This window comes from Carcharhinus amblyrhynchos, chromosome 13 (genome assembly GCF_965287045.1).
Source record: "Carcharhinus amblyrhynchos chromosome 13, sCarAmb.v2.hapA, whole genome shotgun sequence".
Classification (NCBI taxonomy): Eukaryota; Metazoa; Chordata; class Chondrichthyes; order Carcharhiniformes; family Carcharhinidae; genus Carcharhinus; species Carcharhinus amblyrhynchos.
In genome coordinates, this window is record NC_137336.1 from 47780650 (window position 1) to 47805841 (window position 25192).

At 42.1% G+C, this 25192-nt stretch overlaps 1 protein-coding gene across 1 annotated transcript in view; it reads left to right on the forward strand.

Annotated features, from left to right (window-relative positions):
* The window catches only part of ablim3 (actin binding LIM protein family, member 3), a 294982-nt gene that overhangs the window by 200633 nt on the left and 69157 nt on the right, over window positions 1-25192 (forward strand). The window contains exons 7-9 of the mRNA XM_080201652.1: window positions 6328-6415; window positions 18705-18763; window positions 21971-22045. Coding sequence (XP_080057778.1) covers window positions 6328-6415; window positions 18705-18763; window positions 21971-22045 — 222 coding nt within the window. The remainder of the gene's footprint in view (window positions 1-6327; window positions 6416-18704; window positions 18764-21970; window positions 22046-25192) is intronic.

Sequence of the window (25192 nt, forward strand, 5' to 3'; positions counted from 1 at the left end):
CCAGGTCAAGTACAGCCTCTCCCCTCGTAGGCATATCCACATACTGTGTCAGGAAACCTTCCTGAACACACCTAACAAACTCCTCCCCATCCAAACCCCTTACCCTAGGGGTAAGTTCTCAAGATCAGATGGGATCGCAAGGGAAACCATTCCAATGCCTTCCGACTATTTTACCAGTAGCGTGGTAGGTAGTCAGTGGTTCACCTGCCCTTAGCCCAGTTGAGGTCCTTACACTTAAGAACTTCTTCCCCTTCCACAGTTGTCATTGAAATTAGATTCAGTGAGATCATGGCTGATCTGTATCATAACTCCCACCCACCTTGGTTCCATATCCCTTAATACCCTCAAAGATCTAATTGAGCCAGCATCTACTGCTTTTCATAGGGGAGACTTTCAAACTTCCGTCACCCCTATGCATGAATGTGTTTGCTATATTGAACACCAGGAATTTAAAGTAAATGATGTGTTCTTCAATCCCAACTTTTACAAAGGGTGGTGATGAGGTGATGCTTGTCCAAACGTACCAAGCAAAGACAAAAGTGGGCCTGTAAACTCAAGATGTTCAGCCCTTGAGTCAAAACTGCAAAGCCGCAACTCAGTGCCCAAGGACCATGTGATTCATGTGTATTACGTGCAATTATGAGGCTTTCTGAAAGTGGCTGAAATCATCTTGCAGGCTCTTTAGGAGCAGAATTACAAGTCTGCTGTCTGATTGTGAAAGCTTAGTTCCAGTGACTATAACCCTGCTTCATTCATTACTGAAGACCAATATGCAGAACCAAATCACTCAAAAAAGAAGAAAAAAGTGTCTGTGTCGGGGAATGGAAAGAAATTACAAAATACATGGTACATGGTTTTAGGAAATACCTATCTCTGCATAATTTATGTTCTGTTAACTTTGTACTTTCTGCAGCGGCTACCTTACACCTTTGCTCGCTAGCCTCCGGAGCTGTTGGTCTTAAAACAAAACTACATCATTCCAGTTTCTCCTAGTTTTAATCTACAACTTTCAATCCATGCTCACACTTAATTGCATTCTCCTGTCCAGTAACCTCCAAGCAGTGCTCCACTGGAACATGACTGAGTTCAGTGGTGTAGTTTCATTTAGGATATACTCTGTTTAAGGAATAGGTTTTATTGTTGAAATTGACTTACTCTAAGATTAATTGATTGTTGTTCAGAAACTCAGCCGCGGTCCTTAGAGCGTAGCATAATTTATTCAAGAGAACCCTTTGATTCTTTGTTTGATTGAATCATCAATGATGCCTAAATAAAGTGACTCTGATAACCTGAGACAATTTTTGGAAATGCAAAACACACTGGCAGGTTTCTGAAGAACTTGCTGAGTTATCACAGCTTTGATCAGATCTCCTATGTATTTCCACAGGGTGCACACACATGAATATATTTGCAGGCACAGACGTATGATATACAACACATTTCACTGTTGGATACATTAATATTTTAACACTAACCCATTGGTGGCAGGGTTGGTGGTGAAGAGTTGTGTCATGATCAGACTCAGATGCCCTTCAATTAATAAATCATTATCTGCCTTTATTAATGTAGCAATACACATGGGAAGTGATTGAGTTCATTAAGTACCACCTCACATAAATTTTACGGCTTGGTGAGCTATTTATAATTTCCGACATGGCATCTAATCTCTGCAGTTAAAAGTTATTGTGTGTATTGACTCATGGGCCATCATAAATCTTTTTAAATGACAAGCTGCAGATAGCAGTTTATTGAATAATCCTACAAAGAGCTGTAAGAGCATTGTTTCAAATACCTTTGAAAGTATAGTTACCATAATGAACCTAGAGGTATATTCTCAAGCTGCAAATTTTGATTTAAATGCATATGTTGTACCTTGAAGGATCCGATACCAAGGAGCAATAATAAGTACACAGTGATATTGAAACTAAAAGAATAATTTAGACTTAAATTTTGTGAAATACGACATTGATAAGTATCATTACAAGTAGGACTGTATGCTGTGAAAGCTTTTATACCCTTACGTATCTATCAAGGTTTTATTTTGCAGGAAAGAGATGCTACAACATGCACTGTAATCAGAACAAATGTACCTTTCCCATGAACTCCCTCTGTCATAGCATAGGCACCAGCACTCATAGACCTTATCTACTTTATCTTTTTCAATAAATAAATTCTTCCATTTATATAATACTTCCCTGCTCTCAGGGCATATGTAGCCAGTTAAGTACTTTTTGAAGTGTAGTTACTATTACAATATAGGAAATGGAACATCTAATTTGCACACAACAGACCCCATAAACAGTTATAAAACCAAAAGAGAAAATGCTGGTCTGGCAGCATCAGTAAGGGGAGAAAAGAGCTGATGTTTTGAGTCCAGATGATCCTTTGCCAAAGCTCATCAATAGTAATGTGAAAATGACCAGATAATCTGTTGTTTAGTGATGTTGATTGAGAGACAAATATTGGCCAAGTCACCAAGCATAACTCTGAAAAAGCACTATGTGGGCATTAATGTCCACCTGATTGCACTAACAGAGCTGTACTCTTTTGCTTAAAGAGTAAATTCCACTCTTACTCTATTAACAAAGAACATTTCACATGTTGCTCCCACATCTAAATGTTGTTTTTATAATCCTCTCCCCACCCCTCCACCAAACAGCCACAGAACTGAGGCTATAGATACTTTGGAACTTCCCATCCACATCTTCATGAATGAAAATCTGCACTCGGTAACTTTCTAAAGGCACATATTTGCAAACACCTGACAAGTGATTTATTTTCAGCAGTGTCTGTTACTTTTAGCTTTGTAAACTTGAGTGTCACTAGTTTTCCTTTCCTCTATTACTTAAGTTTGAAATTTTACTTCAATAGCTTAAATTGGATTTGTGCCACATGTGTAAAGCTCAATTCAGGTTCATTGCAAAACGTACAATGTGACACATTTCAAGCCGTTTAACTGTAATTATAAAATTATTTCTAAAATAGTTCCATTTCCTATATTGTAATAGTAACTACACTTCAAAAAGTACTTAATTGGCTACGTGATGTCCTGAGAGCAGGGATGTATTTTCTAAATGGAAGTATTTATTTTCTTTATTGAAAAAGACATAGAAAAGTAATTATAAAATATTTCACGCTGATACATGATATTTGCATTCGATTATTTTCAACAATGAACATGATGAAGACAATTTTGCATCCACACATTGATTCTTTAATGCATCTGCTATTGATTTGACCTAAACTTTCTCTGTACCTTTTGTAATCAAATTCAATTACCCACTAAAAATAAGTGTGTACTGTGCTATCAAATAAGCTTGTGTGTTCACATTTGTTAATATTTCACCTTGAGAGATCAAATCCTCAGCCATACTTTTATCAAACCACCTGAGCAACTCCTTTCCAGACATTGACTGGGATTTTCCGACCTCATCCGTGGCTGGGATTCTCTGGTCCCACGACTGTAAAAAGGAATCCAATTGGACTCCTCCGGAAGGCCGCTGCCCTCGACTGGACTTGTATGCCCAAACCATCAGGAGGTGCGTTAACACCAGATTCATCAGCCGCACTCACAAGACAGCCCCGAACATCACCCAAGCACAACGCAACGCCATCCACGCTCTCAAGACAAACCGCAACATTGTCATTAAACCAGCAGACAAAGGAGGGGCCATCGTCATACTGAACAGAACGGATTACTGTAAAGAAGTGTACCGACAACTAAACAATGAGGAACACTACAGACAATTACCCACAGATCCGACCAAAGAACACGCTCGTCAACTCAACAATTTGATCAAGACCTTTGATCCGGACCTTCAGAGCACCCTCCGTGCTCTCATTCCACGTACTCCCCGCATTGGAGATCTCTACTGCCTCCCAAAGATACACAAGGCAAACACACCTGGCCGTCCCATCGTATCGGGCAATGGAACTCTGTGTGAGAACCTCTCCGGCTACGTCGAGGGCATCCTGAAACCCATTGTACAAAGAACCCCCAGCTTTTGTCGCGACACTACGGACTTCCTACTGAAACTCAGCACACATGGAGCAGTTGAACCAGGGACACTCCTCGTCACAATGGATGTCTCAGCGCTCTACACCAACATCCCCCACGACGATGGCATTGCTGCGACTGCATCAGTACTCAATGCTGACAACTGCCAGTTTCCAGATGCAATTTTACAACTCATCCGCTTTATCCTGGACCACAATGTCTTCACCTTCAACAACCAGTTTTTCATCCAGACACATGGAACAGCCATGGGGACCAAATTTGCGCCTCAATATGCCAACATCTTCATGCACAGGTTCGAACAAGACTTCTTCACTGCACAGAATCTTCAACCGATGCTGTACACTAGATACATCGATGACATTTTCTTCCTCTGGCCTCATGGTGAACAATCACTGAAACAACTATATGATGATATCAACAAATTCCACCCCACCATCAGACTCACCATGGACTATTCCCCAGAATCAGTTGCATTCTTGGACACACGCATCTCCATTAAGTACGGTCACCTCAGCACCTCACTGTACCGCAAGCCCACAGACAATCTCACAATGCTCCACTTCTCCAGTTTCCACCCTAAACATGTTAAAGAAGCCATTCCCTATGGACAAGCCCTCCGTATACACAGGATTTGCTCAGATGAGGAGGATCGTGACAGACACCTCCAGACCCTGAAAGATGCCCTCGTAAGAACAGGATATGGTGCTCGACTCATAGATCGGCAGTTTCGATGCGCCACAGCGAAAAACCGCACCGATCTCCTCAGAAGACAAACACGGGACACAGTGGACAGAGTTCCCTTCGTCGTCCAGTACTTCCCCGGAGCGGAGAAGCTACGACATCTTCTCCGGAGTCTTCAACATATCATTGATGAAGACGAACATCTCGCCAGGGCCATCCCCACACCCCCACTTCTTGCTTTCAGACAACCACACAACCTCAAACAGACCATTGTTCGCAGCAAACTACCCAGCCTTCAGGAGAACAGTGACCACAATACCACACAACCCTGTCACAGCAACCTCTGCAAGACATGCCGGATCATCGACATGGACACCATCATCACACGTGAGAATACCATCCACCAGGTACATGGTAAATACTCTTGCAACTCGGCCAACATTGTCTACCTGATACGTTGCAAGAAAGGATGTCCCGAAGCATGGTACATTGGGGAGACCATGCAGACGCTACGACAACGGATGAATGAACATCGCTCGACAGTCACCAGGCAAGACTGTTCCCTTCCTGTTGGCGAACACTTCAGTGGTCACGGGCATTCAGCCTCTGACCTTCGGGTAAGCATTCTCCAAGGCGGCCTTCACGACACACGACAGCGCAGAGTCGCTGAGCAGAGACTGATAGCCAAGTTCCGCACACATGAGGACGGTCTCAACAGGGATCTTGGGTTCATGTCGCACTATCTGTAACCCCCGTGACTTGCCTGGGTTTGCAAAACCTCACTTACTGTACTGTCTGGAGACAATACACATCTCTGTAACCTGTGATCAGTGCTCCTTCCACTCACATTGTCAGCCACTTCAGGTCTTGAACAGCAGGTTAGGTGTAAGGATTCGCATTTTAATCAGTAATCTCTAAACTGTCTGTGCTTTATATGCTCTGTCTGAGGCCAGAACTCTCCATTCACCTGACGAAGAGGCTGTCCCCTCGAAAGCTAGTGAGAATATTATCAAATAAATAGGTTGGACTAAAACCTGGTGTTGTCAGACTTTTTACTGTTCCCACGACTGTGAACAGGGATTTGGCTGAATGCCAAATTTTCCGTTCTCGCTAGCAGCGGCCACTCGCTAGTACGACATCAAAGAATTCCAGCTGTTAGCTTCTCCTTTACTTATGTGATAATCAATATACATGGAAAATTTGCTGAGGTAAGGCAGGATCCATTTAACTTCCTATGATTATGTCATGTCTCAGTCAGCTTAACTCTGAATTGAACAGAAAGAGATATCCTGAGGCAATACAATGAGACAACGGATGACACTGTTGAAAGGGAAAGTGATATTGAGGTGTGAAATTCATACCATTGCTGAAAAATTTTGCAAGAAATTTGTTACAAATCACTTAGAAACCATAAAATACAAGCCTTTGATTGTTTCCTGGAAAATGAAAATACATGGATAGCTGTGGCAGATTTTCCATGTTAGAACTTAGCATAAAGTATCACCCACTTGAAGTGCAGAGGAGAAAATCAAGCAGCAAGCTTTAGATGCCCGCAATAGGTATTCAGTTATAACTTCTTTAAAGTTAAGCCAACAAGACTTTTTAATGAAAGTGTATTTTTGTTTTAGGCAGGAGGCAAGCACTACCATCCAACTTGTGCGAGGTGTGTCAGATGTCACCAGATGTTCACAGAGGGAGAAGAAATGTACCTAACAGGTATGCCAGGCTTACGCTGAATTACATGGGAGTATAAACCACAGAAACAGGCTGTTGAGCCAAGTTTGGCTAAATCAAACATGTTCTTTAAGCTGCCATACTGAATGAAAAAATGCATGATATCCTGTAAGGCCCACTAGAGCATCAGATCTTTTTTGCCCCAGAGCCAAAAGAAATACAAAGTAACAATTTATGAAATGATATATTTTTAGGAGATCCAAAAAAATGGAACAACCTATTGAATAAAATATACTATGTTACAGAAAGCCAACGGTATTTGAGTTTACTGTGGCTTTGATGTTTTTGGTTTCAGTTGAAGCATTTTGATTTTTATATACTGACTGGCGATCCTATTAACATTTTCTCAATGAGATGTGAGCACCAAATGGCTAGACTTCTGTTAACTTGCTGGACAGTTGGGGTAGAAAATTAGCTGGATACACCCCACCTCCAGCCAGTGGATAAGACCTGTTTGCGTTGGTGGGAGGGGAGTGAATGAAGGGCAAAAATGGATTGACAGTATCATACAGGGCCCAGAGCAAGTTGTTGGTACCTGGAGAAAGTGGGATTGGCATGGCCTGAGCATGCTTCACCCTTTGTTTCTCGAACACTGCTGTCAACATCCTACATCAAGACTTTTAACTCTTGAACACTGCTGTCGACATCCTACATCAAGATTTGAACTGTCAGTGATCTGTTTTGCGCATGATAATCAGACAATTGATAGTTGAAATTCTCCCTACATTGTGATGATTTGCTAGATAGGTGTGGAGATGTTGCCTCAGTTCTGAGTACTCCATTTTCTTATTTATGAATCATGTCACATAACATCAGTGGTATTACAAACCAGGACAAAAAAATTAGCTGGATGTAACATGGAGATAAGGACATTTCCAAAACAATATAATGTTTGACCGTCATTTAACTAGGCGAGGTGACAGTACAGTGATAATGTTAACTGGACTAGTAATTCAGCAGCACCAAATACTAATGTTCTGCAGACATAAGTTCAAATCCTATCATGGGAAAATTAAAATTAATTAATAAATCTCCAACAAAATGCTGGTCTCTATAATGACAAACATTAAAACTACTGGATTCCTCATGTTCTTCAAGAAGCCAAGCTTACTTGAACTGGCCTACATATTATTCCAGATCCACACCAGTGTGGTTGACTCTGAACTACCCTTTGAAATGGTTTAGCAAGCTATTCATCTGCTCAAGGGCAAGTCACAATGGGCAACAAAAGTTCCTCTGGTTTCCTCCTCCTAGTTAACTACATCCACCACAGCACCGGCATTCCAGATTAATATTGACCTTGGATAAGCATACTGCAATAATTCAGAATATTATAATACAAATTTGGTTCTTTGGCCAATTTGATTTTGGGTACTCACCCTATTTTGATGGTTGAGGGATAAATGTAGGTGAGGAAACATCAGCAAAACGTCTTCACCCCTACATCCCCTCATCCGACCCCACTGCTGTTCTTCTGAATCATGCCACCAGATCATTCATATACCTCCAAATAGGCAAGCAAGAGCTCCTTGGTTTACACCACATTTTAAAAAGGAAAATTAGTAATTCCCCAGTACTACACTAAAGTGTTGGCCTGACTTATATGTTAAACTACTGGAGTGGAACATGAATGCTCTGTTTCTAATGGAGAAACAGATACCAAACCAAGCTGGAATCGTCAGTGTGTCCCGTAGGCTGTGACATAGAATGCTATGAATTCAAACTTAAAAGGCTCTAAGCAAGTATAATGTTGCATCTGTGACCAGCTAAGTTATCCAGATCAATATTGTGAGTATTCTATCTGGCTTGTTAAAGGACCTGCATCATTATTCTCTGATGTGCGTTCGCACGATATAATCAGCAGCAGTGTTTAATTACCCTGCGTATTCATTCCAAGTTTAAAAGGAAAACAATACTTTTTTCTATTTAGTGTTATACAGGCAGATTTACTCCTTTCCAAAGGAAAAGGCCTTCTCAGATTTCTTCTGAATGGGAACCTAGGAGCCAATTAATAATTGCAGTTTCATCTCTTTTTGTTTTGGATTGGTTGCAATGCTTTCAAAAAGTCAAGGACAAATAACAAAAAAGAAAAAGTGTGGGTGATCAAAAGCTGTGTGAAACGCAGTAGGGTAACGACTTGTGTTCACCAGTCAGACTACAATCAGAGAAGTAATAAAACAAGTCTGATTTTAATTGTAATGAACAAGATTAGCACACGAGTGAATCAGACTGGAGTCATACTTAGCACAACAGAAGAATGTTGTAGTGTTTAAAGGCTAATCACCTCAGACCTCAGGATATCAGCGCAAGAACTCCTCAGAGTAGTTTCTTCAGCTTAACCATCTTCAGCTCCTTCATTCTGTTCTCTATCAAAAGATCAGCGGTGGGAATGTTTGTTGAGGATTGCAGAGTACCTCAGATACTGAAGTTGTCCGTGTCCTAATGCAGCAAGTCCTGAACAACATTCAAGCTTGGGCTGACAAATGATATTCATACCCCACAAGTGCCAAGCAATGACCATCTCCAATGAAAGAGAATCTAACCCCACAATCACGCTTTGACATCTAATGGAATTACATGACTGGATTCCCCACCAGACATTTCATGGGTGTTATCAGGGACCAGAAACATAACTGGACCAGACATATAGCAGGTCAGAGGCTAGGACTTCTGCAGCAAGTAATTCACTTTCTGACTCCCCAGAGTTTGTCCACTTTCTACAAGGCACAAATCTGGAGTGTAATGGAATACTCTCTATTTGCCTGGAGAGTATCCCATTACAAAAGTGGTCAAGATATTCAACATCATTTAGGACAGACCATCTTGCACGATTAGCATCCTATCATCCACCTTAAACATTCACTTCCTCAACCATTGATGCACAGTGACAGCAGTATGTACTGTCTACAGAAGGCACTGCAGCAACTTGCCAACTTTGCTTCAATGGCATCTTTGAAATCCATGACCTCTGTCTCATGGGCACTATCTCAAATTCCCTTGAAGCCACTCACACCATCTTGGAACTATATTTCTGTCACTGTCACTGAGTCAAAATCCTGCAACTCTCCACCTACTAGAGTGAATGTGGCCGTACCTACCCCACATTGACTGAAGTGGTTCAACAAGGTGGCTAACCACCATATTCCTGCGGCAATTAAAAAGTGGCCTTACCAGCGACAACAACATTGTAATTAAAAGTACACAATCCAGGCACTAGGTAGACATGAACAGGTAGGCCAGAATTCTCTGGTCTTGCATGCCTTGCTGCCTTGGCATTCAACTAAATCTCCATTCACCATAGTGGGACTGGAGAATCCCAACCCCTGGCAAGGGGTATTGAATGGCAGAGGAATTCTCTGCCCGTTGAAGTGGTGGAGGCTGCCTCGCTAAATATTTTTAAGACGCGGGTTGACGGGTTTTTGATAAGAGAGGGGATTAAGGGTTATGGGGAGAGGGCGGGAAAGTGGAACTGAGCCACGACAGATCAGCCATGATCTTATTGAATGGCGGGGCAGGCTCGAAGGGCCAGATGGCCTACTCCTGCTCCTATTTCTTAAAGTTGCTCTTTAAATTGAGCATTCTATTTGACATGTATTTCAAGCAGGCACCACAGCAATGGAATGCTGTTCAGACATTCCAGCCACATATATGAAAATCTAAAGCTTAATAAGCTTAGTACACAAGTTGTGCTCTACTCCCAAAGCCCTTTACACTAAGCATTCACATCAGAATGTACTAAGTTTCTCTGACATTTTCAAGGCCTCAAATTCAATTTGAATGAACTTTGTGCTGACTCTGTCTAATGATGTTTTCCCTTTGGGAATTAAAGACAAAAAGCTAACAGCTGACTTTGTCCATCTGCATCCTCAGACAGTATCTCCTGTTGGCTCAGAATCTTGGCTAAGTTCCTGAAAAGCCTGCGAGCTGAATCATGTCACCTTTTCGCCTGACCCTGCTCAAAACCAAGATTTTGCAGTCTCGGTCGAGTCTTTATTGATAAGATTAGATACAAGCTGAGGCTGACCTCCTCCCAGCCAATGTAATTGTAAATTGGGCGAAAATGAATGCAAGTCGGAGATGATATCATGTCAGTTTTCTCTTCAGCCTGTGAAGAAATTATCACTTTTCACTTGGTCTCTCCTGATAGTGACATAGCTGAGGTAATAGAATAGAATCTGTACAGTGCAGAAGGAGGCCATTTGGCCCATCAAGTCCACACCGACTTCAACCCCACCCAAGCCCTGTAACCCCACATATTTACCCTATTAACCTCCCTGACACTAGGGTTAATTTAGCATGACCAATCCACGTAATCCATACATCTTTGGACTGCAAGAAGAAACCAGAGCACCCAGAGGAAACCTACGCAGACACAGGGAGAATGTTAAAACTCCACACAGACATTCGTCTGAGGCCAGAATTGAACCCGGGTCCCTGGCACTGTGAGGCAGTAGTGCCAACCACTATGCTACCAGTCGATAACTGAATAGATTGGAGACTTTCAAATCACACTCTGTAGTTTGTTTATACTGGTGGCACAATTCATTGTCATGATGTTGTTGAAAGTATGCACTTTGATTTGGAAAATTGCATCCTCTAACAAAATAACTAATCCTGAAAGTCAAAGGAAGACAATTAACTTCATTCATTCTTCCAACACCTGGTTAATCAATAAGATAGGAATAAATTTTTGTAAGTAATACTTTTGATTGGTGGTTGGTAGTGTAGAGGAATAGAATGGCAACATTTTTTTTCCTATTTAACTGTAGGAATTGAATTCATTAAACAACATCTGACTCCTCTGTGAAGTCAGTGGAATATTCTTCATCAAGGCCATTTCATGGAATCATAAAATAATGCAGCATTGGAGAAAGATCTCAATTCATAATGCTTGAGCAGAATCTTTGAAAGCTGTCCAATTAGTTTCACTCTCCTGCACTTTAACCACAGGAGCAGGCCTAATTGGGATATAATAACATGCCTTGTCAGTAACACCTTTTCTCAAAGGCAAATGTAAGCAAGATGACAAAGAGGATAATTTTCTCTTTTGGCAGTGGCAGTAACTGGCAAAGGTGATCAAGCACCCCCACCCCTCCCCCCCCCCCCAACTTCTCTCCACAAAATCTGAATATCACCTCCAAAATAACTTTCTTAAAGGGATGAGCTAATGGCATTATTTTTCAAATCAAGAAATGGATCAGATGAAGATTAGCTGCTATTCCACTACTATCAAAGAAAGGAGCATGAAGTAACCTCAAACAGATAGGATGTATGTCCAATCTTGACATCCACTTCTGGACTGCAGTAGGCAACCATGCACTGTGCACACTCTGGCAAGGATTCCGTCTGATCCAAGAGGTGCACACAGGCAAGTCGCTCCTCATTTTTGTGGAGCCAGAAGGAATGAGAACATCCCTCCAAATTCCATGATGCCAGCTTCGGTCTCTGGCACTCCACTACCCCTCTCTGCAAATCAGAGAGCCCTTCACCCCACAAACCACGTGCACCTAGCCCAGAGGGTGTTGGCCGCCTGATGTTGTGACAGCCTGATATAGACCGGCTGGCCCAGGGAGCACAGATTCTGGCTACAGGCGAGGCCTCAATGTGTGAGGGATCACCAGGCAGCCAGCTTGTCGCTCTCAGGCTACATTTATCCCATTGTTCCTTATAGCAACATACAAGAAATGTGTGATCAGGCCAACTGCCCACATTAGCATTCATATGCTGTCAGGAAACACAGAAATGCCTGCAAAAAAAAAAGCAAAGAAGTCAACAGACAATGCCTGAATAAAATAACCGACATTACCAAAATATGAATATGCCACTGCTTCATAAGAAATTTGCTTTAGAATGTTGACTTCTTCAAAAGTTACAATCAGTGTCAAAAATAACGAATTCAGGCAATTTGTTTCTTCTGCCTGAAGCAGTAAAATATTTTTGGGCAGTGTTGTCCGCACTTCCACATGCTGAGTTTATTACAATACTTTCAGTGGTAAATCTGAAGAAATTATGCTCGTTATTCAGAAGACCAAAGTCAATGGGCTGTGTTTGATGAGGGACATTGGGAGCCTGAAAATGGGGTAAAAAAAACGAGTCAGGAACTGTTCTTGTCAACACTGGGACTTGCGTGGCAGTTTTATCACACGCACCCCCATTACCCAACAGTGGGCAGATTCCTGATGCTCCTGATCCAGTCACAGGACCAGTAGCTCTGAAATCTGAGCAGGTACCTCAGGAAGAGGTGGTTGCAGGAGACTTGGGATGTCTAAGAGGTAAGCAAAAATATATAAACATGTAAAGGGCTAAGGGTTGGAGAGCAAATTCCTTCCTCTGCTAGGGTCATTAGGACCACAGGTGCTGCCTTCCCATAGAACCCTATTCCCTTCCCTGGACTGAAGCAGGAGGACTACCACCATTTATCCAACGGCCTTCCCAAATGACAGGAGGTCACCCTTAGTAGTTAGCAATGTCAAATGGAACCTAATTTTGTCTTTAATTATGTAAATCAGCTGTCCACCTCGTTAACACAAAATGTTATGCTGCATTCTGTGTCATTGTCTGTAAAATGCCCAACTGTGGGATCACATCAGCAAATGGATTCAACCATGGGAGCAGTTTAGCAATTCAGGGATTGATTAAAAAAGGGGAAAATACAGGACGAAAGTAACGTTGCAGGGAACATAAAGACTGACACCAAGAGTTTCTATAGATACGTGAAGAGAAAGAGGTTGGTGAAGACAAACGTAGGTCCCCCACAGAAAGAAATGGGAATGTATAATAGGGGACAAAGAAATGGCCGAGCAACTGGATCCCTCTTCATAAAAGAGGACACAAATCAAATGACAGAAATGTTGGAGAAGGCAAGATTTAGTGAGAGGGAAGAACTGAGGGAGATCAATATTAGTAGAGAAATGGTGTTGAGAAAATTGATAGGATGAAGGCAGATAAATCCACAGGGCCTGATAATCTACATCCCAGAGTACTTAAGGAAATGGTTCTAAAAATAATGGATGAATTGGTGATCATCTTCCAGGATTCTACAGACTCGGGAACAATCCCTGCAGATTGGAAGGTAGCAAATGTCGCCCCATTATTCAAAAAGAGAGGTGGAGAGAAAACAAGGAATTATAGACCAGTCAGCTTAACACTGGTAGCAGGGAATTATAGACCAGTCAGCTTAACATTGGTAGAGGGGAAAATTCTCAAATCCATTATCAAGGACTTTATAGTGGAGCGTTTAGAAAGCAGTGGCTGGATCAGACATAATTAGCATGGATTTATGGAGGGGAAATCATGTCTGACAAATCTATTGGAATGCTTTGAAGATATAACTAATAGAGTTGACAAGGGGGAACCAGTCAATGTGATATATTTGAACTTTCAGAAAGCATTTGACAAAGTCCCATACAAGAGATCATCGTGCAAGATTAAAGCACATGAAATTGGAGGAAGTGTGACAGAAAACTGGTTGGCAGAGAGGAAACAAAGAGTAAGAATGAATGAATGTTTTTCAAATTGGCAGGCAGTAACTAGTGGGGTGCCACAGGGATCGGTGCTGGGACCCCATCTATTCACAATATAAATTAATGATCTGGATGAGGGAACAAAATGTAACATCTCAAAGTTTGCAGATGATACCAAGTTTGATGGGAGGGTGAACTGTGACAAGAATGCAGAGATCCTTTAGTATGATCTGGACAGGTTGGGTGAGTGGGCTAATCGATGGCAGATGCAGTATAATTTGGATAAGTATGAGGTTATTCACTTTGGAAGCAAAAACAAGATGGAAGATTACTACCTGAATGATATTAAATTGGGAGAGGGGAGCGTGCAGTGGGACCTGGGTGTCCTTGTGCATCAGTCACTGAAAGTTGGCACACGGGTGCAGCAGGTGGTAAAGAAGGCAAATGGCATGTTGGCCTTCCTTGTGACAGGCTACAAGTGCAGGAACAGGGATGTGTTGCTGCAATTATACAGGGCCTTGGTAAGACCACACCTAGAGTATTGTGTGCAGTTTTGGTCTCCTTTTCTGAGGAAGGATGTTCTTGCTCTCGAGGGAGTGCAGCGAAGGTTTGCCAGGCTGATTTCAGGGATGATGAGATTGATGTATGAAGAGGGATTGACTAGGTTAGGATTGTTTTCACTGGGGTTCAGATGAATGAGGGGGATCTCATACAGACTTATAAAATGCTAAGAGGGCTATACAGGATAGATGCAGGGAGGAAGTTCCCGATGGTGGGAGAGTCCAGAACCAGAGGTCACAGTCTGAGGATTCAGGGTAGACCATTTAGGACGGAGGTGAGGAGACATTTCTTCACCCAAGATTGGTGAACCTATGGAATTCATTATCATTGGAAGTAGTTGATGCCAAAACATTGAATGTATTCAAAAGGCAGGAAATAGCACTTGGGGCGAATGGGATCAAAGGTTATGGGGGAAAAAGTAGGATTAGGCTATTGAGTTGGATGATCAACCATGATTGTAATGAATGGTGGAGCAGGCTTGAAGGGCCAAATGACCTCCTCCTGCTCCTATCTTCAATGTTTCTATGTAACCTGCAATTGTACCTCCCACCTTACTTCCAGAGGACTGAAAAATCATGGTCAATGTCTCTAGTCCAACATAAACTCGATTCACAGCCACCGACTCCAATCCTCCATTTATTCACAGTTCACATCCTTCGCAGTCACTTGGAGAACATGTTCATCACTTTCACCAACTTCGATCTCCATAATATCACTCATCTCAGCCTCTTCCTCAGCTCTTCAGCTGCTGAAGCCCTCATCTGTGTATTTGTTGCCTCAAGACTTGACTATGATAGTGCTCTCCTGTTGGGTGTCCTACCTTCCACTCTCCACAAATACAAACAGCGTTGCTGCCTGTATCTAAACTCACACCAAGCCCCAATCACCCATGAATCAACTGCTCACCAACGTACATTGGCTCCCTGTCCAACGATAACTCAACTTTAAAAGTTTCATCCTTGTTTTTAGATCTCACCACAGCATCATCTGTCACCATTTCTGTAGTGTCCCCCAGCCCCACAACATTGGTGAAAGCTTTGGTCCAGTTCTGATCTTGTGCAGATTACAGTATTTAATTGCTGTAGTATTGGCGGCTGTGTTGTTAGCTATCTGGCCTCTATGTTTTGGAATTATCTCCACCAGTCTCTCTGCTTTCTATCTCTATCTTCTCCTTTAAGATGCACTTTAAAGTTGAAAGCTTTGACCATGTTTTTGCACTCCGTTCCAGTTTCTCTTTATGCAACCTATAAAGTCCTATCTCTGGAATACTTCACTATATTAAATGCACCATCTAATTCCAAGTTGTTGTTGTAACTTACACATGGCTATGAGAGCGAGAATCCTTTGTAAAAGATAGCAGCCTATGCTTTGTTACCTATATTGGTGGGACAAACATCTGCAGTAGTTTTGGGGGTCAGTGTTTATGATCTGGCTTAAACGAGTGAGCTCTAAAAGAAATTTGGATGTGTGAGTGCTTGTCAGTAAGATCAGCCTGGAACCCCAACAAATCCTGGTATGAAATTTCTGCATAAGGCAGATCCTGGAAGTTCTAGTCCTCACATCTCTTCTACCTTGGTTTATTCCCTGAACGTTTCCAAATACCTGTGATTTAAATTGTGAAAATGAATTTCCATTTCATTTGTAAGTATTTCTTTCTTGCTGTCAGAGATCAGTTGAAGCTTGTCTCAGGGTACAGTTTTGCAAATTGGTTGCAGAGCATAAATGATGTTAAAACATGTACAGAAATTGCAAATACTGAGCATCCACAACATGTGATTGTTTGGAGCTTTGAAAACACTTTTTTCTACAAAATAAAATCCCTTGGAAACATATCTTATGCAAGTTCTCTTGCGAGTGGCAGTCCAAAGCCACAAGAATTTTAAAAGGCAGAGAGGCTTTTATAGCATGTTGAGGCAGCAGTGTCAGTTAATATATTTTGAAATAAATAAATTTAATATCATTTTATTTGAGAGTATGCACCGGAAAGGGTCCTTTATCCACTCAGCTTATGTTTTCACCCTTTCTTGACTGTGGCAAATGCAACATCAGAATGTAACATAAGAACATAAGAACATAAGAAATAGGAGCAGGAGTAGGCCATCTAGCCCTTCGAGCCTGCCCCGCCATTCAATAAGATCATGGCTGATCTGTTGTGGCTCAGTTCCACTTTCCCGCCCTCTCCCCATAACCCTTAATCCCCTCTCTTATCAAGAACCCATCAACCCGCTTCTTAAAAATATTTAGCGAGGCAGCCTCCACCACTTCAACGGGCAGAGAATTCCAGAGATTCACCACCCTTTGAGTGAAGAAGTTCCTCCTCAACTCCGTTCTAAACCGCCTCCCCTTTATCTTGAGGCTGTGCCCCCTAGTCCTACTGTCTTTTTTGAGCGGGAAGAGTCTCTCCACCTCTATCCTATCCATCCCATTCATCATCTTATACGTCTCAATGAGATCTCCCCTCATTCTTCTAAACTCTAACGAGTACAAGCCTAGTTTATTCAGCCTCTCCTCATAGCTCAATCCCCTCAACTCCGGTATCAGCCTAGTAAACCTCCTCTGCACTCCCTCCAAGGCCAAAATATCCTTGCGCAGGTGCGGCGCCCAAAACTGCACACAGTACTCCAGCTGCGGCCTCACCAATGCCCTATACAGCTGCAGCAAGACCTCCCTACTTTTATATTCAATCCCCCTCGCTATGAAGGCCAGCATCCCATTCGCCTTCCTGACCACCTGCTGCACCTGCAAGCTGGGTTTTTGCGACTCATGCACAAGGACCCCGAGGTCCCTCTGCACCGTCGCCTGCTGCAGTTTTTCGCCACGTAAGTAATAGTCCTTCCTACCATTCTTCCTACCAAAGTGGACCACCTCACACTTGCCAACATTAAATTCCATTTGCCATTTCCTGGCCCATTCGCCCAGCCTATCTAGATCCTTCTGCAGACTCTCCACACCCTCCGCACAATTTGCCTTACCCCAATCTTGGTGTCATCAGCAAATTTCGACACCCTGCACTCGGTTCCCTCCTCCAGATCATCTATATAAATGGTAAATAGCTGAGGCCCCAGCACCGACCCCTGGGGCACCCCACTAGTCACCAACCGCCAATCCGAATAGCACCCATTGACCCCCACTCTCTGCCTCCTATTTGACAACCAATCCTCTATCCACGCTAACACCCTACCCCCAACTCCATGTCCCCTGACCTTCTGCAATAACCTCTTGTGAGGTACCTTGTCAAACGCCTTCTGAAAATCCAGAAAGACCACATCCACCGGCTCTCCTCTATCCACTGCCCTAGACACATCCTCATAGAACTCCAGTAAATTTGTCAGACACGACTTCCCTTTAATGAAACCGTGTTGCGTCCGCCCTATCAAGCAATTCCCTTCAAGATGCCTCGCAATTTCCTCCTTAATGACGGATTCTAACATTTTACCTACCACAGACGTTAAACTAACCGGCCTATAATTCCCCACCTTTTGCCTGGCACCCTTCTTAAACAACGGCGTAACATTAGCCGTTTTCCAATCTTCCGGCACTTCCCCGGAATCCAGCGACGTCTGGAAAATAACCACCAAGGCATCCACTATAACCTCCGCCATTTCTTTCAGAACCCTCGGATGCATTCCATCCGGTCCTGGGGACTTGTCCACAATCAGCCCCTCCAGTCTGTCGAGCACCACCTCTCTAGTAACTGTAATGTCATTAAGACCCTCCATTCCTACCACCTTTCCATCGCTAACACCCGGCAAATTATTCACGTCCTCCTCCGTGAAGACAGAAACAAAAAAGTTATTCAAGACCTTAGCCATATCCCCATCCCCTACCACTAGGTCCCCTTTCTCATCCTCTAAAGGACCAACGTTCACCCTAGCCAGCCTCTTCCTTTTTATATATTTATAAAAACTCTTGCTATCCTTTTTTATATTAAGTGCTAGCCCAGCCTCATAGCTTCTCCTACCCTCCTTTATCAACTTCTTTGTCAATCTTTGTCAATGTGACCAATTACGCTTGAGCTGGCATCTTCCGCCACCCGATATTGTCTCAGTGTGAGCTCCATGTTAGCCAAACCGAACCTTCCAAATAGGCTGAAAGGAAACAGTATACTGTTCATATTCTTCAACTGACTGAAGTGTACCGTTAGTTCAATTTTCCTACCACAGAACCAGGTTGCAAAGCTGTAACTCATAATGCGATGATGCCACACCTTCAATTTGAATTTATTTATCTCTTTCTCTCTGTTTCAGGTTGTGAAGTGTGGCATCCACTTTGTAAGCAGTCTGCTAGAATGGAAAAGAAGTTACGGGTGGGTACAACACATCCACAAAAATACAACTATTTATCTGATGAACTGAATATCATTAACACATGATTGCTTTGATTTCCTGGGTTAAGTTGATATGTGCAATTAATTCAATTCCCTAAATTATGGTCACAGTCTGAGGATACAGGGTTAGACCTTTTAGGACAGAGATGAGGAGAAATTTCTTCACCCAGAGAGTGGTCAGTCTGTGGAATTCACTACAACAAACAATAATTGAGGCCAAAACATTGTGGGCAGGATTTCATGGCCTTGCTCATCCTGAAACTGTAAAACCGAGGTCAACAGACCTTTCCATTGTCTGCCCCTCGCCTGTTCCAATTTCCATGACGGGCAAGGCGATAAAATTCCAGCCTGCATGCTTTCAAGAAGCAGTTAGATATAACAATTGAGGTGAACGGGGTCAAAGGATATGGGGGAAGGCGGGATCAGGCTATTGACTTGGATGATCAGCCATTATCATAATGAATGGTGGAGCAGGCTCAAAGGGCTGAATGGCCTCCTCCTGTTTCTATTTTTTTTTGACAGCGGCATTTTGTGGTTAAACCTGTGTTCTGTATGATTTATCTTTTGTATATAACATGTTAACTTAATTGAAAAATTGAATTGCTTTACAAAACGATCCTAAAGCCAAAAAATATGATGCACATAAATAGGCTTCCACTTCTTCCCAAGGTAAAGTTGCAATGATGCCACACATTTGATTTGATTTTATTTAGTTTTGTTTTCTCTCTAACAACTGACCTTCTTGTTTTAATTTTTATGGACTGATGAACAACTGCTATTTTCAAAGGTATAGCAGGCAGATTTATGGATGAACATTTCAAAGAAGTAGTGGGAGACCATTTGAACAATCCTGAAAACATGGTAACCATCAATCATCTGAGGGAATCATACACAAAACACACTTGTCAACACACTTGGAACCCACAAGTGCCACAAGTACTTGACACCTGAAATAAAAACCAAAAATGCTGGAAAAACTCAGCAGGTCTGGCAGCATCTGTGGAGAGAGAAACACTAAACATTTTGGCCGCAAGGAGGCCAGAATATCCTCCCCCCAATGTTTTAACATTTCAAGTCCATATGATTCTTCTTCAAAGCTGAAGAAAGGTGGAAATGTGATGTGTTTTATATTATTGGCATGGGAAGGTTGGCACAGAATAGAAGGTCAGAGACAGGCTGCAGGTCAGGTGGGATAAAATGACAAAGGTATGATGGACACAAGACAAAGGGAGTGACGATGATAGTGTTAAAAAAGGTTAATAGTGGCATAAAGTCAGATTGCAGAATGTGTTAACACCAAGAACAGGAACAATGCTATTTAAAAGCAACCACATGAGAACAAGATACAGACTGGCACTGGTAGGGGAAGGGAAGATGATAGAACTGTGCCACCCCTCCCTTGTCAACAGTATAAAACCCATCACATTTCTATCTCTTCAACTCTGAACAAGTTATACAGACTTGAAGCATTAACTCTGTTTTTTTCTCCACGGATGCTGCCAGACCTGCAGAGATTTCCAGCATTTTCTGTTTTTATTCCAGATTTCCAGCAGCTGCAGTATTTTGCTTTTGTTTTAGTACTAGATGCCTGCTGGATATGGCATTCATTGTTATATTTTTGTGATTTGCCACCAGATTAAGAGCTTTGAAGAAGTTAATTAATTTGTTCGTGTCCTTGCAAGATTTGTTTCCCAAAATTTGCTGCTAACTATAAGGATACCACAATTCAAAAAGAAATTTTCGTTAAAAATCCCTGAATGTCTTCGGTGAGCTTACAAGGGCCGTTCTAGGTTGGGGTGGAACAGACACACGCTTACTAGTGGCACACTAGATTTCACCCCATTTTTTCCAGTCATAGCGTGGGCGGGTTACCATGTTATTAATGATAATCCAGGACATTCATATCAGGAAACTCACTGGACCTGTGAGCATCACTATTGGACAGACCTGGAACTTATCCTGGCCAAACTGAAAATTATTTAAAAAAGCAATTGGCTAGCTTCTTTGAAAGGCCTACGTTACTTGGATCACCGATGGAAAAACTTGGCTATTTCCTTTATCAAGCGCCACTGATGCTTCAGCAAAACTGTACTGCACCATTGCATAGGTGTTCCCTTGCATCCAGTTGCTTAGGTTACTAATGGGCGAATTCTTGCATTGTATACCTTGTATGTATTGTGGGTAAGTGCAGCCCAGTGGACTGAAAATGCTGATAAATACAAGGGCAGAAACCAGAATAATCCTTCCTCAATGTCTCCACATGGTCATTGCAAATATAACATTGTTAGGCCCAAGGTTAGATGAATAAAGGCCAAAATGGCTTGCATTCAACGTTTAGTGAATCTTTTTTTCTTGCAGACATGAAGAGAATTGGTTATTCGATCATGTTACACTCCTCAGTTCTTTGGTGGGCAGTAACAGTCAATTTCCAATGAACAAGCTCATGCCCATATTGGAACGCTCCACAAATTAACGAATAGACGTGAGATCAAAGAGGTTGCAATATTACACACAGAGCAGGATTGTCCAGCCGTGCATGCCGACTGGATTTTCCAGTCCCACCGAAGTCGACCTCTCACAGGGGGAGGGCGTCCCTGGTGGTTGGGTAAACAAGCCATACAAAAGCCTGTCAACTTTGGCGGGACCAGAAGATCTTGCCAACAGCCAATGGTTTACCGTGTCTGCTGGGGGGGGAACCCGTCGTGGGAGGGAGTGGAAAATCCCAGCCACAGAAAAAAGACAGAGACAGAAAAGGAACGGCTCAAAAGCAATTACAATAGAGAGAGGGAGATAAAGCAAGAAGAAAAATATTCACAGAAATAAATAACAGTGGACAACGAGGAATCATTTAATAAATGTATCAATGTGAAATTTTTTAAAATTCCAATAATGACAATGAGTGTTGATCGTTTGCTGCACTTTGTATAAATCTACCTAGGATGTATATATAAATAGTTAAAACTTCTGTAGTGTTGAATTTGTTCTTATATATTGCAGCTGGTTTTGTGTCATATTAACACATACTGCTATATAATGTTGGCTTTGGCGGGGATTCAAATTAAAAAAATGAATGGCAATTTGTTGTAAGGCTGTAAAGTTTTAACCCATGGTGGTGTGTTGAACCTTTTTTGGGTGCAGGAATATACTTGAAAGTGAATATTCTTACACTCTCATTTCTCCTTACAGCACAGACGTACATCTGAAACTTCCATCTCTCCTCCTGGATCCAGCATTTCAGGATCACCAAACCGGGTCATCTGTGTAAGTATCTTTACCAACCCGGGCGTGACCAGAACTAACCAAGCACAGTGAAATCTGGCCAAAATCTAATGGAGATTGCAAAGAAATTCACATAAGCTCAGTTTCATAAAATTACATTCTGCTTTTCCAGGAAAGCTCAGTAAAACAAGTTTGGGGTTTTCATCTCAGTGTGGATAGCAGCTCTTTGCTCTCCCCAGAAAATTGATCATCCTGCTTGTTGTATGTGTATGTAACTAAACACAGAGACCTGGGGCCAAATTTTCACTCCAGAATCAAGGTCAGAAAAATTGTCACTGACCCAAACTGACTCAGGAGAAATTTCCCTAAGTGTGTGGAATTTGTTCTGTAGAAAAATGCATTTTTTCTATGGAAAAAGTGTGGAGTAAGGGCTGCTGGGTGCTGAGGAAGGTTTTTAAAAAGTCTACGTTACTTGGATCACCGATGGAAAACTTGGCTATTTCCTTTTTCAAGCGCTACTGATGCTTCAGCAAAACTGTATTGCACCATTGCACAGGTGTTCCCTTGCATCCAGTTGCTTAGGTCACAAATGGGTGAATTCTTGCATTGTATACCTTGTATGTATTGTGGGTAAGTACAGCCCAGTAGTTCTGGGATTTCATCCAAAATATAAAAGCAGTGATGCCCTCTAGACCTCACAGTCATTCACAGACTCCCCATTCCCCATCCATGCCAACTGATGCCACCTTATGTGCTGCTATTCATGCCCCATGGCCCCTAACAACTTCCATGCCACCTCATGGCCCACTGTCCACCCCATGGCCCTTTATACTATCCAGCAACTTATGCTGTCTAACACGCCATCATCCTTTATAGGCCTTATGCCAATTTAGAGCCATCTCATGCCAACCTATCCACCCACCACACTTTTCCCTTAGATGCTCCATGCCCACTCACCAATATCCATCATCGGCAGACTTCAGGAGCCATGCTGAGATTAAATTAAATCAAATTCTAAAGATCTATTAGAGCAGGGATGGGAAACCCCAGCACAGGGATCAGATCCGATCTGTTGCACTTTTTCATCAGGCTCACAGGGAGATCTCAAAATCTTGCCCTTCCCCCATGTGCTTCCGTCTGGAACAGCCACCACATATTCCGATTCCTGAGCCCCAATCGTAGTCATCAGAGGCCCAGGCTGTGAGGCAAAACTGAGATCAAAGTTCAACAAGCAGAAGCATGGATGCAAAGCTGCTAGTTGCCAATTGGGTGGTGCAATGTGACTAACCCAGGGCAGGAGGAAAGCGAGCAGCCCACCCAGCTACATTGGTGGATCACCCCACCATCCGCCTCCCCGTTCCATTGGTGTCTAAGGTCAGGGGCTCAGCCTCTGCAAACTGAGGAAGAAGCCCAGGCTTCAGGCCCAGGTGCACTTTTGAACTGGGAATTACCCAGAGACTTGGGTTGTTGAGTATCTGCCCTGAGCTGATTTGGGGCTGAGACAGATTGGGAAAGGCAAGGGAGAGAAAGAGAAAGACACAGAGTGAGAAAGAGGAGAGACACATAGACAGAATAGGAAAGGAAGCCAAGCAAAAACTTGAGCTGAATATCAGGAGTGCTGTGTTAGAGACACAGAAACTGTGCTACTCATTCAGGAAAAGCAAATTCAACCATCACATTAAAACAGTGTACAATCCATGATTGATTTTATGAATAGCTCTTGACATGAAGAAAGTTCCCCACACCATATTAGAGACTTTACTATATTACAACAAAACATTATCATTGGTCAAAGCCTATTCAATACATTTAAATTCAATCAAGTTCTTAATCCCTGATAGAAATGAACATTTGTATTATTTGCTCTACACCAAAGAGAGATAATCTCTTTACAACTGCTTGGAGCTGTCAATCAAACTGTGAATTTTCAAATCTTCCACTATGATAGATTTTGGAAGCAATCAAACAGTATATAGGTCATCATTATAACCCTCTGACTTTTATCAACAAACAATATTGAAATTGCAAGCACTGATTAATTTCAATATTTCAACAGGGGATTTAAATGTCTTGACAGCTTGACAGTTCCACAGATGGTATCCACTATTTATGTATACTCATTTCTACTTCTAACAATCCCAAAGGAATACCTGACCAACCTCCCTGAAGAACTTTGTCAGGTCATCTGTCAGGTTAGGCCTTTTTGCTCAAATTCTGAAATTCCACATACCTGTTTCGGGATCAGGCCTTCCAGTCAGGGCTCCAGTGCCATTTTAGCTAAAGCATGGAGCCTTGCATCTTTGAAAAAATTCAGGCCTAAGAGTGTAGCAATGGATATTTCACACTCAAACCAATATAAACAAACTAACTACTTGGAGAATCAAAACTATGCCCAGGAAATAAATTTTAAAAATTATAGAATCTATGATTGTCTTCAGCCGTACCCCTTTGGAACACATACCTCATCCCATTGTTGTTATGGTTGCAAATAAAACAGAAGTAACCTTCCTCCACCCTGCCCCTCTTCAATGCTCTCAACATGAATTCTAACCTCTCTCTGGACAGCTAACCCAGTTGTTAATGGTTCCAATTGTTTCCAGCAGATCGAGGAGCTTTAGAAAGAAACCTAATTCAAGCTGTCACAAACTTCCCTGTGGCAGAACCAAATTTTAAAAATAAACTCAATATTCTAACTTGCAAAATGGGTTGCTAGGAGATGCTATGGAGAAGAGATCCATAAATTGGCATCTTCTTTCAAACTATTAAAAAAAGGTATTGTGAATGATGTGCCCATCCTTTCATCCGAATAGCCTCTAAATCTAGTACCTACTAGGTGAGGTCCTTGAATGTTCTTGAAAGATTTATTTATAGAATGTGTCATTTGTGAAACAAGCTATGGTCAAAATGATATTCAAAGGATATATGAAAAATACCCCTGAAGGCTGCTTGCAGAGTGACTTGAAATACAGATCTCACTCAGGATTTGATGAAGCATTTAAAAAGCAATTTCAAGACCAGGATCATAAATTAGTGCATTATTAAATCTATTTCCAGTTTGAGTGTAAATAGCATTGTGGGCACATCAACTTCTGACCTTAATTCTGCTGTAGCTCGAATACTATAATGGATTTAAATAAAAGGTTCCTGAGGAGTCAGTACAAGGGATATCACATGAGATATTAATTCACA